Below are 15,639 nucleotides of genomic sequence, written 5' to 3'. Positions count from 1 at the left end.
ATTAAGTTACGCGCATTGTTATAGAATACGCCTGGTTTTCAGCGCGGATCTCTAGGCGTGCTGTGTAGAATTGGGCAGTATGCGCTATTCTATAAAGCACACACATCCTGGAATGCTCTGTATAGAATAGCATTTAATGCTGAATTTCCCAGCTCCTATTTTTCAGCGTCATTTACTGAACCTGGTCCTGTGTCTCTACGTATACATTCCACTCACCTTGTAAAATACAGACCAAGTAAAATAAGTGTGTATTAAATAATGCTTAGGTGACTCTGGGGCTCATTTTCAAAGCACTTCCTATATAATAAAACTCACCCTCAACGTTCTGAGGACTCTGACGTCACTGTCAGTTCCTCCGGGCACTTCCTTCCGGTTCGAAGGGTTCGTGGTGGTGAAGCCACCGAAATCACTGTGTTGGGGCCCCGCCCTCATGTCAAACGTGATGACGTCGAGGGCGGAGCTATGGCGTCAGTGGCTTCACAACCAACGACTCAGCATATTGAAGTTGGCGTGCGTTGCCGAGGTCCGCAACAGTGGCGGTCAGTGCCTTCACAACGCCGAAGGGGTGAGCGGGGGGGGGGGGTTTCGGGAGGAAAACCTTGCTAGCGCCCGTTTCATTTGTGCCAGAAATGGGCATGTTTTACTAGTAGATTTCTGAAGTTCTATAGTAACTTTGTAAGTCTAAATGCTTTGACAATACACCTTTCTGTAGCATATACATATGTAAATGTTAGTGTCATTTTTACAGAATGACCCCCATAGGTAGGGGCTACAGTCTATAACAGTGCACCTACTTTGAGCCTGTTTATAAAAAAAAAGACAAAACATGAATCTACTTTCTTTATAGAATAAAATGTTAGCAAAGAGGGCAAATGTATGCCTATATTTTAGGCATGACCACATAAAGCAGCCATGGAGCTGGTGTAGATGTTCATGCCTAGATTGCTAAGAAACGTGTTCAAGTTATAGTATTCCATAATCTACGCATGTAACTATGCGCCCTGCCCATACTTTTTCCCAGACTCTACCCATTATCCCCCCAATTCTATAAAAGTCACCAAAAATTGTGCGTGCAAATTTGGGCAATTTGCATGTGCAATGTAATTGGTTAGCGAGCTAATTAGTGCCATTAAAAAAAGGGTTATAGAAATGGGAGGGTCATGGACAGAACAGGGGCATTCCTAGCATTTATGCACATTGTTACAGAATGGGGGGGATACATGCCCAATTTAGGCATATACATTTGCACTACATTTCAGTTGGTGCAAAAGGCTGCGCCTAAAGTTAGGTACGCCCAGGCCACTTTTTACTGCTGCCGTAAAACCCCTTTTTTAAATAGAGGCAGTAAATGGCCGTACACTAGTAAAAAAAAAAAATCTGCGTGAGGTCATGATTTCTTAGGAATGCAAAAAGGAATCACATAGCTGAAGTGCTTTATGCTTGGTTTACATCTTCTTGCTTTTTAGTGATCCACTGTATATATGCCACACCTTTTTAAATTCCAGCACTGCTTTTACTTCAACTATCTCTTTTGGGAGGGCATTGTAGGCATCCACTACCCTTTCTTTTAAAAAAAATATTTCCTGATGTTGTTTTTGACTCAACCTCCAACATGTTTTTGTTTTCCTTGCTTAGTGATATTTATCAAATGGAGAAGGAGATCCAGAAAGAGCAGGATAGGGCTCATCGACACAGGGGCCCCAAAATTGTGGAGCCAGCTTCTTTCCATGAACCCCCTCCAAAGGTAATCTTCTCAGTAAGGGTAACAGTGTGAACAGTGGGCTCAGCAATCGTGACATTTTTCTGAACCTTGTTCCCCCACTCCTAAGGATTCTGGAATTTGTAGAGGGTTTTTTTGTATTAAAAAATAATATATCTAAACCTGGGGACTATATAATTCTAAACTAGAGTCAATAGATAAGCCCTTAAAATACAAAACTCAAGTACTCCGATTATTTTTTCATTTTTGTAACAATACTAATTTTCCTAATCACTACATCCATCTATCCATATCCGTACCTCTACAAACAAATATATATGTGTGCAGCAAATATGAGTAAATAATTATTGCATAAATATTAACTAAATGATCTTATTTGAATCTTCAAATACTTAAAAGCTTAAAAATATGAATAATCTACTTATATCTAACTATATCATAAGTTGTCCACAGTTCTCTTCAAATCAATCATGAACAGCTCCTATGATGTCTCTGTTGAAATCCAAACACAAAATATGCTTTTAAGGTCCACGACATTATCCAAGATCACAGTTTCTCCCATAAATTTTAGATGCATCACATAAGTATGTGTTCTTTCCTCTCAAAGTCTTCTTACACTGAAGAGTTAATTCTCCGTTCGGCTCCCCTATGCAGGGCCGCATTTCGCCAACTGTTTCTTCAGGAGGAGCAACCACAAGCCAGAGGGACTGACATCCAAACTTGTCTCAGCCAAAACACTGGACTAAACTGTCCATCTAAATACTACTGGATTTATCATGATATAGTTAGATATAAGTAGAGTATTCATTCAGAAATGGCGCACGCTAGGGGTGGGAACTACTGGGGTTGCTGCAGTAGCCCGGTGGTAGTTCCCTTTCAGCGAGTGGTAAGCCCTCGTTGAGCTTACTGCCGCTTTGTCATGATTTATGTGTCTGAATATCGAGCAGTGCCCAGGTAGCTTTCAGAAAGCCGCACTGACCCGGATATTTGTTTACTCCTACCAGACTTGGCGTTCGCCTTTACGGTATTTTGTAAGCCACATTGAGCCTGCTAATGGGTGGGAAAATGTGGGATACAAATGTTACAAATAAATAAATCAATACTCAATGTCGGTGCCTGGCATTGAATATAAGGGCTTAATTTAGCCTTAATCAGCAGCTTCAAAACCACCAATTACTGTGGGCAAATATTGGCCAATAGTTTTTTTATTTGTATTCACAACCTGACAGTTGATGGAATAATTTGGAATCAGTTGTCTGTATTTTCTTTGTTGAAATGTACCTGGTCTGCTTCAGCTTTTAGCACAACCTCTCTGTTGGCATGTTCTAACTCTTGAAGCATGTGCGCCTGAGCCACTGTTTGCTTTTCCCCATGATCTAGTTTAAAAGCTGCTGTATTTCCTTTATAATGTTTAGCACCAGCAGCCGGATTCCACCCTTGCCTGGTTCGTAAGAAATCTAAATCTCTCCCCCTTATGCCGTTGTCTCATCCATGCATTGAGATTCTCGAGCTCTGACTTTTTCTTGGATCCTCCACATGGATCTGGCAGAGGCTCTGAGAATGCTACCTTGGAGGCTCTGGATTAGCTAAAATCCTAAATTTGGTTTCCAAACCCTCCTTCCTGCACTTCCTATGTCATTGCTACCCCATGTACCAGGACTGACAGCCCACTGCTGCTCAGCATTGTCTAAAATTCAATGTAGTTAATGAGTATGATTTGCCTCATTTACATCTGGCAGGGACTTTACCAAGTGATTCACCTGTTTACCATCCACCCAACTATTTATATTTCTAATAATTGAATCGCAGACTGCAACACCCATTCTAAGCCTTCCTTCCTAGGCATGTGCCCCAGGAGACACATCTAAGCACAAGGGGTCATGACAATGAAGTAGCAAGAAGGAAGGTACAAAGGAGACAAGGAAAAAAATGATGTTTTGCCAAAAAAGTGTTGTTGGTGTCTAATATGACAGCTAAAATCATGGCACAGTCTAAACATGCTTGGAGCAGTAATAGCATACAGTGGTAGTGGCAGGTAACATCGAATTTGGGTGGGGAGTTGACAGGTAGAAGAAATGAATTCGAGAGCGTGCATGTTTCTCATTGGTTTAAAATTACCTTTTTTTCCTCAGCCCAGTAGGCCAAAATACAAAACCCTGGCTCCTTTAAACCTGCTGGCCCCTAAACTGCAATTTCAGGTACGTCCATAAGGCTTTCATTATTATATACTTAAACTGACATGAAAGAAAATATTAAAACAGTGCGTGTGATCTCCCTGCTGACACAGAAAGGGCACCCGTGTTTACATGCATCCTGCACACCTAAATGCACAGAACACTTTGCCTCATTTTGATAAGTTCACACTTACACCCATAAGTGGTAGCGAAGCAACTGAGTGCTGTTCTGTAAGGGTGCGCTTAAGCGGCATAGCGCATAAATGCAAGGGGAGCATTTGCATGGGCGCAGCATGGGAGAGTTATAGGCAGGGGTTGCTACATTTAGGCACCTGCAGTTATGCCAGGTCTGTGGCTGGTGTAACTGCGGGTGAATAAATGTGAGGTGTGCAGATGCAGGGGTTCTCAACCCAGTCCTCAGGAGATACCCAGCCAGCCAGATTTTCATGAAATACACAATGAATATGCATGAGATAAATTTGCATACAATGGAGGCAGTAAATGCAAATTTATCTCATGCATATTCATTGTGGATATCATGAAAACCTGACTGGCCTAGTGCGTCCTGGGTTGAGAAACCCTGCTATAACAGAATGTGGACAACCAGAGACTTTTACTGAATAGGCTCTCACCAGACAGCACTTAGGCACCTAAAAGGAGGCTTCCACTTATAGATTTGCCCCCAGAGTGCTTAGAGATCATCAGAGTCTCCTTCACCTGATTGGCAGGGATAGTGTTAGGGGTGGGCAAGCAGGGCAATTGCCCTAGATCTCCATGTCACTGTAGCCCGAAACCTGCCTAAAGTTGAAAGAGGGACAATCTGCAAGCAAGCTGTGGGACCTCCTCCCTAGCATCTGCCTGGGCCCCATAATCTATAGCACTGGCCCTGCTGATTGATACCCATAAATTGCCAGAAACTGGTTGCATTCGTGGTTTAGAAACACATCTTCCGATTTTCAGAGCTAAAGTGTGGAAGATTGCGTGTAGAAGCCAACAACCCTGCAGCAGCCTGCCCTGAAAAGTTACTGCAGGTTTCTCAAGATAGACTGGAACATTCCTGGATTTTGTTCAGTCTTATCCAAAGCATTCTGCTGTTAGAAAATAATCTGTTTTCTTGCAAGAAAGATAGTGCACATTAATGCTACGTTATCACAAGCTATAACACAGCTCACAGGTATAGCTGCATTCTCCGTGTGGTACTTTCACCTGCTCTGTGTTTTGTTAATGATTGAGATTGCAGTGCTGTCCAGCACCAGTCTAACTGCACTGTCAGTGTGTGAGTATGCATATGTATATTATATATACAGTAGATGTGCTTTTGTGTTTCTTTGTTGCTATTGCTGGCGCAGCTGTGCTTAACTCTATGTGTCTGTGTTTGTGCCCGGCACCCCCCCGAACAGGTGCCTGAGGGTCTGTGTGCCAGCTCACCCACGCTCTGTACTCAAACAGATTACCAGTCACCACTGGATTCTACACACAGCCCACCTCTCCTGCGGCACAGTGTCTTCAAACGTCGCAGCATGAGGGTAAGCCCTGCATGCTTCTCTGTGGGTTATTCAAGGGAACACTTAGGCTGCGTGAACCTTGCAAAAGAAATAGGTGCTTTTGGTCCATAGACAATCCCACGCCTCTATGGCTCTTTTCCAACTTGCTGATTAAACAGAGTGGAGCAGAATGAAAGGTGGTCATGGTGTAGTCAAAGTCCTGCATTCTTAGGGACGATTAAAGGTGATGTCAGATCCCAGTGCGTTCCGAGGCTTGAATTAGCAGCTGGGCATACGGAATCTATAATCCATGAGTTTTTAAATATTGTGGTAAGTAAAGCATGGAATCTGCCCATATAATACCAGTAGGTCAGAGCATTGCATGTGAAAGGAAATTGGTTCTTTTCTTTCTTAAGCAACTATTTTCTTCCAAATTCTATCTTGGTGGTGGTGGTGATTGTGGTAGAGGAGAGGGAATTGCTTAGTTTAGCACTGAACTGCAAGTCCCCCAAAACAAAAGACTGTCTTGAACTGTCTATAGTTATCTAGTGCCAGTATTAAAGTTTCAGTGCTTGGCATATTGAATATAAATACACATCTCTCTATATAAAAGGCAAGACCAACGTTCTATGAAGCCTCCAGCCGGAAGGGGGCAAGATATCCGGTTTCCCTATGAGTGTCTGCCCCACCCTCTCTGTAACACAGTCAGTGAAGGAAAACAGCAGAGCACGAAATCAAATTGCTGGCTCTGTAACAGTGAAGGACTCAGAGGGGGGAGGGGAGAGAGGCCAGAGGGCAGGGACACACACACTCCCACATGCACACAGAAGAAAACATTGCTAGCCCCCGTTTCATTTGCATCAGAAACGGGGCTTTTTTACTAGTATTAAATAATGCTCAACCCCTTCAGTTCCAAGCTGTTTGCAGCCTCTCCATCCAAAGGATTTTTCTTATTTTTTTTTTGCCATAGATTTTCAAACCATAAAAAGATATTCCTTATTCTTGTTTATCTAGGCAAATTCTGCATCATTTTTGCAGCTCAGCAAGGGTGTTTCGTTGAAGCAAAACTTTTACGGCTGTCATAACTTTAACACCAATGTGCTCAGTGGTCCAAGCAAAAAACAAACAAACAAAAAATCTTATAATTGTTTAGAAAACAGTGAAGTATTGAAAGTGTCGTACAATAGAGTGCTAACAAGCTATATATTATTAGAGCCAACTCAGTTGCTGTAAACATGTGTCAGGCTATAAGTTCAGATTTTATTATGAAGTAGAAATGATTTAAATCTGGCAACCAGTGCCATGTCAGCAGTATTTCAACAATGAGTGGCTGCCTTGGGTGGGGGTGGGGAGAGGGGGAGACAGCTATCCAAACTTTTGCAAATTCTGGGGAAAGCTGTTCTGTCATGGCCATTAACTCTTGTCACATTTACATATAATCTTCTCTTACATTTACACATAAAGGAGTGAATTCTATATATGGCGCTAAAAAAATCCCCGCTATTCTATAAGCTTAAGGTTAGGAGCAGTTTATAGAATAGCTCTTATGCCCGGGACTTGCACCTAACTTTAGGCTGTTTGCACCAAGTGAAATGTGGTGCAGCTGTACTTGCCTAAGTTAGGCGCATATGCCCTGTATTCTATAACAATGCACGTAAATGGTAGGAGCACCCCTTTTCTGCCCATGACCCTTCCATTTCCGCACCCCTTTCTTTACTCATGCGTAAAATTGAGGCGCGGATCCCATAAGTTCCAATTTAATTTGCCAATAATTGCTTGTTAAAAAGCCAATTATTGGCACTAATTGGCTTGTTATTCAATTAATTTGCATGCAACCAAATTTGCGTGCACCATATTTGGTGACCTTTATAGAATTCAGAGTAATGGGCAGCTCTATGTGTGTGTAAGTGCACTGTGTGCTCTTCTATAAAAAGTCTCCAATTAAATTTGTTTTTTCTTTGGATCCTCAGACAGTGACCCAAATCATACACATTTAGGTCAGTCACTGTCCCCCAGATTCTATATATTGTGCCCAGATATGCACAACCAAATTTGTGTGCACAAATTAATTGAATAATGAGCTCTGCTAACAACCAATTATTGATATTAATTGGCACATTAAAATTTGCATGCACACCGGGCTGTGCGCTGTTCTATAAAGCATAGCATCTAAGAACGCAGTATCTCAAAAGAAAATTTAAATTGCAAATTATTGATTTAAAATTTTTCTTTACCCTCAATCTCTGAGAGCCCAGCCAAAGGAATTTTGTCTTCTCTTGATTTAGTTGGCCACTAAAGCTTATGTGATTATGAGCCCCTTTTACCAAGCTTCGAACAAAGGGGGCCTGCGCTGGCATCAGCGCGTGTTTTGGACGTGCACCCAAGGCCCCCCTTTTACCGCAGCAGGTAAAAGGTAGGTTTTTCTTTTCTTTAGGAAATGGCCGTGCGGCAAGTGAAGCACTTGTCACATGGCCATTTCGGGGAGGAGCCCTTACCGCTTCCCACTGAAGTGGCAGTAAGGGCTCTCATGCTAACCTGGCGGTAACCGGGCTGCATGTGGCACTGCCCGATTTCTGCTCGATACAGACTGGCGCTACAAAAATTAAAATATGTTTTAGCGCCGGATATGACGGGGCGCTGGGGGTGGGAACTATCGCTGGGCTGCTGTGGTAGCCCGGCGTACTTCCTTTTTAGTGAGCGGTAAGCCTCCTACATATTAGGAGGTAGACTGCATTATAGGGGTGCACATGTTTTATCTCAACAACAGCTTTGAATATTGTCCCCCTCTTTTTTTTTTTTTTTTTCTCAAATTCCAAACAGTGTGGATTTGGGAACTAGCTTCCTGCACAGGGTTGTCACAGACTGCAGCGTGGGCCGTGGCATGTATAGAACACATGCCACTGGATTTTAAGCACCTTGGCATACACAGGACGGTCACAGCTGTATCCAGAGTTGAGAAAATTATCCTATTCTCCTGCCTCTGATGCAAGAAACTAAAACCTTCTAGGATTAATTATCGCTGAACTGACCAACCAGCTATAGTTAATACAAAAGAAGACTGAAAAATCCCTGGTGACTTTGCATTAGTATAAATAGGTGTCAGAGCTCCAGTTGTAGAACATGTTACACTTATACAGGATAGGAAATAGTGTCCTGTTACCACGTTTTCTCAGAGGACTAGAGAGGTGTGGTAGCTGTTAGTCCACTTTTAAAGGTAATCAATAGAAATCAAACAAAATAAAACATGGAAAAGAAATTAAGATGATACCTTTTTTTTATTGGACATAACTTAATACATTTCTTGAGTAGCTTTCGAAGGTTGCCCTTCTTCATCAGATCGGAAATAAGCAAGTGTGGTAGATGACAGTATATATAAGTGAAACATCTCAGCATTTCATTGACAGTCTAACAGGGTGGGGATGGGTAGGAGGTATGCATGGGAACATCAAAACATTTCCAAGATAGTCTAACAGGATGAGGGTGGATAGGTGAGAGGAAGGCAATAAACAGAACAATACAACTTTATGGTTTATAATGGGCTAGAAGACCCAGATCTTTAAGTCCTGTCTGTTGGGTGTCAAAATATTCAATCATTCTGACTTCAAAGGTCTTACGTTCATGTATTGTTTTAAAGTTACATTTCAGAATTCTTACTATGAAGTCACTGGTACAGTGATCTGGTTTTGTAAAGTGCTGACCTACAAGGGTGGGAACCCAGCTCAGACTAGAAATTGTAGGACGGTCCTGCCCAGTCTGTGCATAGTATAGCAGAGGATAGTACAGTACAGTCTCAATTATCTGACTTAGATGAAACCGAGCCATTGTCAGATAAGTGAAAAGTCAGATAATACGGAAAACAATGGTAACCCCTTAAAAATGCATGGAAAACATGCTTTATGCAGAAAGAATAGGCATAGGGTATACTTAATTTAAAAATATTGTTTATTAATCAGCAATGAAAAAAATGGCACAAATAGAGTACAGAGCAGTATGCAGTACAGCAATTGTACAGCAGGCAATGTGAACAGAAATACAGAACCGAGCAAGGGAACTATATTTATCTACCTCATGTTCAGCCTCACTAGAGCTGGCTTCTGCACCAAGCAATGTAAACTGAGCAGACAGGGCCGGTCTTTGACAGGGGCTGCCGCACAGGGCCTCGCGCTCCTGGGGCCCCATTCGACCCCGACATGATGGCATTGGCATTCGGCATCATGATGTATCTGTCTCTCTCTCAGCTCAGAACCAGGAAGGAACGCTCCTCGGAAACCCTCCCCCCATTTTTCCTCAGTCGGCTTTACCTGTGGCTTCATGCGCTGCAAACAACCAGTCCTCCTCTGTCTTGCACCTAAAAAGGGGCTCCTGATTTGCCGGACACGGTGACGTCTTATTTACTCGGAGTCTGAGTTACTCCCAGTCGGCCAATCAGGAGCCCCCTTTTAGGTGCCAGACAGGGCTCCCTGACCAATCACAGCTGCATTTCTGTAGCAGCTCAGCCACGTGAAAAAACTGGCTGAGTCCACAGAAGTGCAGCTGTGATTGTGGATGCGAATGATCTGGTCGGCACACAGCTGCTCTCGGCAGTCGAGCCACTTGTCTGCTGCTGCTGTGAATAGCATGGCACTGAGCAATGTGGTCGGGGTTGGCTTTTAGCCCAGCTGTTCTTGGGCCACTCCCCCCCCCCCCCTTGCTGTGGTATGGAGGACCATCCAACACTAAAAGTAAGTACTTCCCTCTTGCATGTATTTTATCTATCCCCACGTATATTTTTCTTTTTCGGGGGGGGGAAGGAGGTTGGTCCTCGTGCTGCACGCGCTGTGGGTTGTTGTATGGTGAGAGGGTCTGTGTTCTTTTTTTTTTTTTTTTTTTTTTAGCATGTATAATATGGACCATGTGAGGTTTGCTTGGTTCTGAATTAGATTTCTAAGGAAGGTCCCTGTAGATGGGTTATGGATGTTGAGTTGTCTGGCGGGGAGGTCTAGATTGGGATGTTTAAGGATTTTTTTTGTTTTGCTGGAGAGTTACAAGGACAAGGGCCCTCTAGCATTTGTTGCCGTGAGTCTGGGTTTTAGATTTGTATAGATTAGGGTTTGGGTTTCTTTTTATTATCTCTTCGCATTTGAACTTGCACTTTTATTTGCTGTTACTGTTCATCTGCGCAGCTGTAAATTTTGGTGTTACCTCTTGCATACTGGTTTTTGCTGTTTGTGCCATGGTGCATGTTCTCCAATAAAAATGTTTAAATCTAGATAAGGTGGTAACATCGAGTTATGAGCATGTTTTGTTCTTGAGTTGGGACTGCGATTGAGAATTTAGTTTGCGATTGGTTGAACGCTTAATTTTTATTTCTAATGCCCTGATGATTTCTATAGATATTATTTTGCACTTATATGTTTGCCAGCCCATATGATATATAATGTTGTGTATTGCTTAACAATCACTCCTTTGTTTTTTTTCCTATTTATTTTCTAATCAGCCATGATATGTTGAGCTCATGTAAGGAGCTCACATACGGAGCTCATGTTGTTGGTTTGGGAAGCCATCTAAACCTTTTAAAGACATAGTAACATAGTAACATAGTAGATGACGGCAGAAAAAGACCTGCACGGTCCATCCAGTCTGCCCAACAAGATAAACTCATATGTGCTAGTTTTTTGTGTATACCTTACCTTGATTTGTACCTGTCTTTTTCAGGGCACAGACTGTATAAGTCCGCCCAGTACTATCCCCGCCTCCCAACCACCAGCCCCACCTCCCACCACCGGCTCTGGCACAGACTGTATAAGTCTACCCAGCACTATCCCCGCCTCCCAACCACCAGCCCTGGCACAGACCGTATAAGTCTGCCCAGCACTAGCCCCGCCTCCCAACCGTCTCTGCCACCCATTCAAGGCTAAGCTCCTGAGGATCCCTTTCTTCTGAACAGGATTCCTTTTTGTTTATCCCACGCATGTTTGAATTCCGTTACTGTTTTCCTCTCCACCACCTCCCGCGGGAGGGCATTCCAAGCATCCACCACCCTCTCCGTGAAAAAATACTTCCTGACATTTTTCTTAAGTCTGCCCCCCTTCAATCTCATTTCATGCCCTCTCGTTCTACCGCCTTTCCATCTCCGGAAAAGGTTCGTTTGCGGATTAATACCTTTCAAATATTTGAACGTCTGTATCATATCACCCCTGTTCCTCCTTTCCTCCAGGGTATACATGCCTTTTTTATTGCCATTTATGTGTTTTCCTGACTCAAGTCCCTCACCTTTTCAGCTGCGGGCCTCAAGTTCTCCTCACCATGGAGTGAGGCTCTGTGGCTGAAAGCCAACAAGAACCATCTGTGGTAGCAGCCCTTCAAATGTTGGTCAATTTAGATGCCCATATTTCTTTATTTGAAATTTCATTAAAATAAAAATAATTTAAAAAACTTCTTGTCAACAGGAGGTGGGGCTGGGAGGGGTGGGGCTAGACAAAGGGCCGGGGGGGGGGGGGGCCACTGAACTAGTCTGCACAGGGCCCCGCAATTGCTAAGACCGGCCCTACTAGCAGAGCTCACTACTTTGTCTTCTCCAGTCAATAACAGTTTGAAGTAGAAATCAATACAGCAGAACTGAATCTGGAAACTCTCCGGATCTAAAATGAGAGTAAGAATAAAGAAAGTGCTGTAAATGTAAACAAGCAAACACGAATAGGTGTACATACAATACTGTACTGCATAAAACTCATTGGGCGCAAGAATCTCACCATGGTTCGCTTGTTGCAAAAGCACTGTCTGAGATCAAAAGTGGTTCCCTGGCAGGAAAAGCAGGCTTGTGGGTCACATAGGGCAGTGTGTCAGGTCCAAATATTTTTGCAAAAATACGGTCTCAGATCAAAAAGATCAAAAATGGCTCCCTGACAGGAAAGCAAGGTCTCGGCTCAAAACATCTTTAATTTTCACTTTCTTTAGCACTTCCTTTCTGCAAAAGTTTCTGTTCTATAGATAAAACAACATTTTTCCTCTTATGACTGGCCAAAAATTGCTGCTATGCTATAAAAGCAAGGTCCCAGCTTAAAACGTCTTTAACAGAAAAGAAGCCATGAACTTCTTAACAGCAATGAACAATGAAATGAAGGTGTAAGCTTCAAAGCATTGTTCTCTTGCAGAAAAGCACGATCTCAGATCAAACATGGCTTCCTTGCAGTATGTGAAGCTGGAAAACAGGAAAAGAAGCCGTGCGCTTCTTAATGGCAACGCAGTGATGTCACCGACGAGTCTGTCAGATATGCCAGATGGTCAGATTAGTGAAGGACAGATAATCAAGATAGTATTTTATCACCTTTCTGATTATCACGTTCTTAGGTGTCTCATTCAATTTACAGAAGCTCTAGTGTCATCCAGTCTGTTGTATACCACAAGTCTCAGCTTTGCATCACTGCTGCTTGGAGATTTCTGGGAAGAGGGCTCTCAAGAGTATTGTTGTGGAGAGATGTAGTTTAACATAGAAAGGCAGCAGTATTCTCAGATAAATGTCAAAGCAACTCAGGTCATGCATGGCAGAACTGCTGACAGGACTGATTATGCCTAGCCAGGTTGTCCTGGTCCCATGTGGACTCTTTTTTTTTTTTCTTCACTTTCAGGGGTTTTTCTGCCCATTGATTGTCAGCATGTTTGATGAGACACCAGAATTACATGCGTAAACAGAGACTTGATATATATATATATATGCACTGACACTTTTTTTCCCGGAATATACTGCAATTTTACATTGACCTGACTTTGTTTGTGCTTGTTTGATTGGCTTGACTCAGTGGCATAGCCAGATGGCCAATTTAGGGTGGGCCCAAAAATTTATTTCTTCCTCCACCCTGCTTGCCCCTTTTGCCCCCCCCCCAACCCCCCCCCCCCCCCAAGAAATACCAGCTGGCATGGATTTGCAAGCCCTGCCGGCCGAAGACCTCCTCCCAACAGAATGAACACTTACACCTGTGCAGCCAGTGGCAGTGTGTGTCCCTGAGCCATGACATAGCTAGCCTCTTGGCATGCATGCAGACTGAGCATACGTGAAGGGTGGAGCGGCCCTGGCTTGAGGACATACACTGCCACCGGCTGCATAGGGTGTAAATGTTCCTTCTGCCTGGAGGAGGTCTTCAGCTGGCGGGGTTTAAGGATTCCCAGCAGCCACATAGAGCAGTGATCGTCACTATTTTTACAGTGGTGACCACTTTGGCAACCCCCCCCCCCCCCCCCCCCCCCAAAAAAAAAATATCTCAATATCAGAGTCAAGATCATTGCCTGGCAAAGTAAAAAGCACATTGGACATGGGGAAATTCCCCCTGCAGTGACAAAGCTGGCCTGGTAGCTTCCCTCTCTGATAATGTAGTCATCCAGGATGTTTACGCATATTTAGACTCAACTAAAATGTGTGTCTACTCTACCCACCTTGGCTAATAACTTTTGCTGAGCTGACGCTAAAAGAAACACGGGGGGAATGTCCTTGAGACAGCCCACTATGGGCGAAACGTGCATGTCGGGCAGATGATCCCCTGGGTCCGACAAACTTGAAAAATTGAAAAGATAAGTAATAGCTAAAAATATATATTTATTGAAACGAAATTCAGAAACTTAGAAAGAAAAATAAAAGAACCAGTGAAGAGTTTGATGTTATTAGAATCGATTCTATCCAAAGGATAGCGATTTACATCACTGAGGTTCTGAAAAAATATATATGATTAACTTCTGATGTTGAAGTATCTGTGTTATAAATTGTGCTTATGTAAAAAGGACTCTTCTATACTTAAAGATTAAGAAAATTCAAACTGGACTATACTATTATCTATTGCTATTTGTAATTATCCAGTTTTCAAAAAAAAAATTTTCTCTTGCCTGTTGTGGAGTGATATACTCTACCCACCTGTCATTCCCCACATGTTCTTTGCAGCTCCATTCCACTAAGCACTCTTCTCCATGCCAGTCCTTACCCCTATCCATTTCAAGATGGCCCCTCATGCCAGTTTTTTCTTCTTTTTTTTAAAAACTTTCTCTATCTTCTGCAGAGGCTTGTTGGTCTCTGGGACAGCTATTCAGTTTCTTTCAGCATCACGTGACACTTCAGTGAGTTTGAACTGCATGGTGCCCCTGTCCCTTCAATCTCATGACAAAAGTGTGGGAGTTTGGGGAGTACATGGTTCAATTTACAGGGAACTACATGGCACAGGTAGAAAACAGAACAACTGTTATGGACACAGTGCCAACAGTAAGTTCCAGAACAAGATGGGGGAGAATGAGTATGGAAGACGAGTCAGAGGATGCTCAATATGGTTCTTGTATGGGTCCAAATAAACAAGCAAATTCAATTGGACTGGTGCAGAGCTGCAGGCAAAGGTCTCACTCCCAGTGTGTAAAATGCAGGCTCAGCTGCATGCTTGATTCCTCATCAGTAGAGAGCTGATTTTAGCAAGGCCCACTTCCACTTACAGGAACTTAGTGATTGATACCGTTTATCTTTCCACAAGGAAGAGGACTTTGTTAAGCCCAGCAGCAAAGAAGAAGCCCAAAAACTGTGGGAAGCAGAGCGAGCCAAGATGCAGCAAATCCTGGAACGGCAGCAACAGCAGATGATTGAGGATAACTGTTGGCTGAGACGAGAAGAAAGTTCTCTAGTGAGTATCATATTAGGTCTGATTTCAAAATAAAGTCACATCCATTCTCTCCGGGATAAAACACTTAAAGTCCCTGGAGGCTGGACCAGACTGGTGGCTCAGTGGCAGTACTCTGCAGATGATCCCTATCTTCATCCCTGGGTTTTTGTTGCTTAGATTGATTGAGGCGAGGGCGATTGCAAAAGCAGAATTCACAGCCCCCAGGGAAGAGGAAATTATGGTTATTGCTTAAGGATTACACCTTGTGGCTAGATCTGGAATCCATGATTACAGGTCCCAGGAGAGCTCCTGGTACAAGGCTCTGGGTCAAGGGCTGACACTGTAATTTAATTTAACATAATTCATAACTTATAGCCCACTTCTATGAAGCTTATGATTCAAAGTGGATTATATTTGTGAACTCTATATTAAAATTCACCTTACTAAGATTTCAGACTAGCCATCCCATCTTTAGATCTCGTGTCCATCACTTCAGAAATATCAATAACAAATCTGCAAAAATATCCACATCTTTAATGAATTTAGCCTATCTCAGGGACAGGTAGGCATAGGATGTCTGCGGCTGCTGTCCTGGTGGAAGTTCTGGCAGGTCTGGGAGCTCACAGTGGTGGTAGAGAAGACAGACTAGGAAT

At 43.1% G+C, this 15,639-nt stretch overlaps 1 protein-coding gene across 3 annotated transcripts in view; it reads left to right on the top strand.

Annotated features, from left to right (window-relative positions):
- PTK2B (protein tyrosine kinase 2 beta) overlaps positions 1 to 15,639 on the top strand; it is a 322,330-nt gene that overhangs the window by 268,384 nt on the left and 38,307 nt on the right. For all 3 annotated transcript variants that reach the window (XM_030198678.1, XM_030198677.1, XM_030198679.1), the window contains exons 22-25: positions 1,636 to 1,744; positions 3,853 to 3,918; positions 5,295 to 5,420; positions 14,861 to 15,007. In XM_030198678.1, the coding sequence (XP_030054538.1) occupies positions 1,636 to 1,744; positions 3,853 to 3,918; positions 5,295 to 5,420; positions 14,861 to 15,007 (448 nt within the window). The remainder of the gene's footprint in view (positions 1 to 1,635; positions 1,745 to 3,852; positions 3,919 to 5,294; positions 5,421 to 14,860; positions 15,008 to 15,639) is intronic.

Source organism: Microcaecilia unicolor, chromosome 3, assembly GCF_901765095.1.
Source record: "Microcaecilia unicolor chromosome 3, aMicUni1.1, whole genome shotgun sequence".
Taxonomy (NCBI): domain Eukaryota; kingdom Metazoa; phylum Chordata; class Amphibia; order Gymnophiona; family Siphonopidae; genus Microcaecilia; species Microcaecilia unicolor.
The sequence above is the reverse complement of the archived record's forward strand: the minus strand, read 5'-3'. Positions and strand labels throughout refer to the sequence as shown.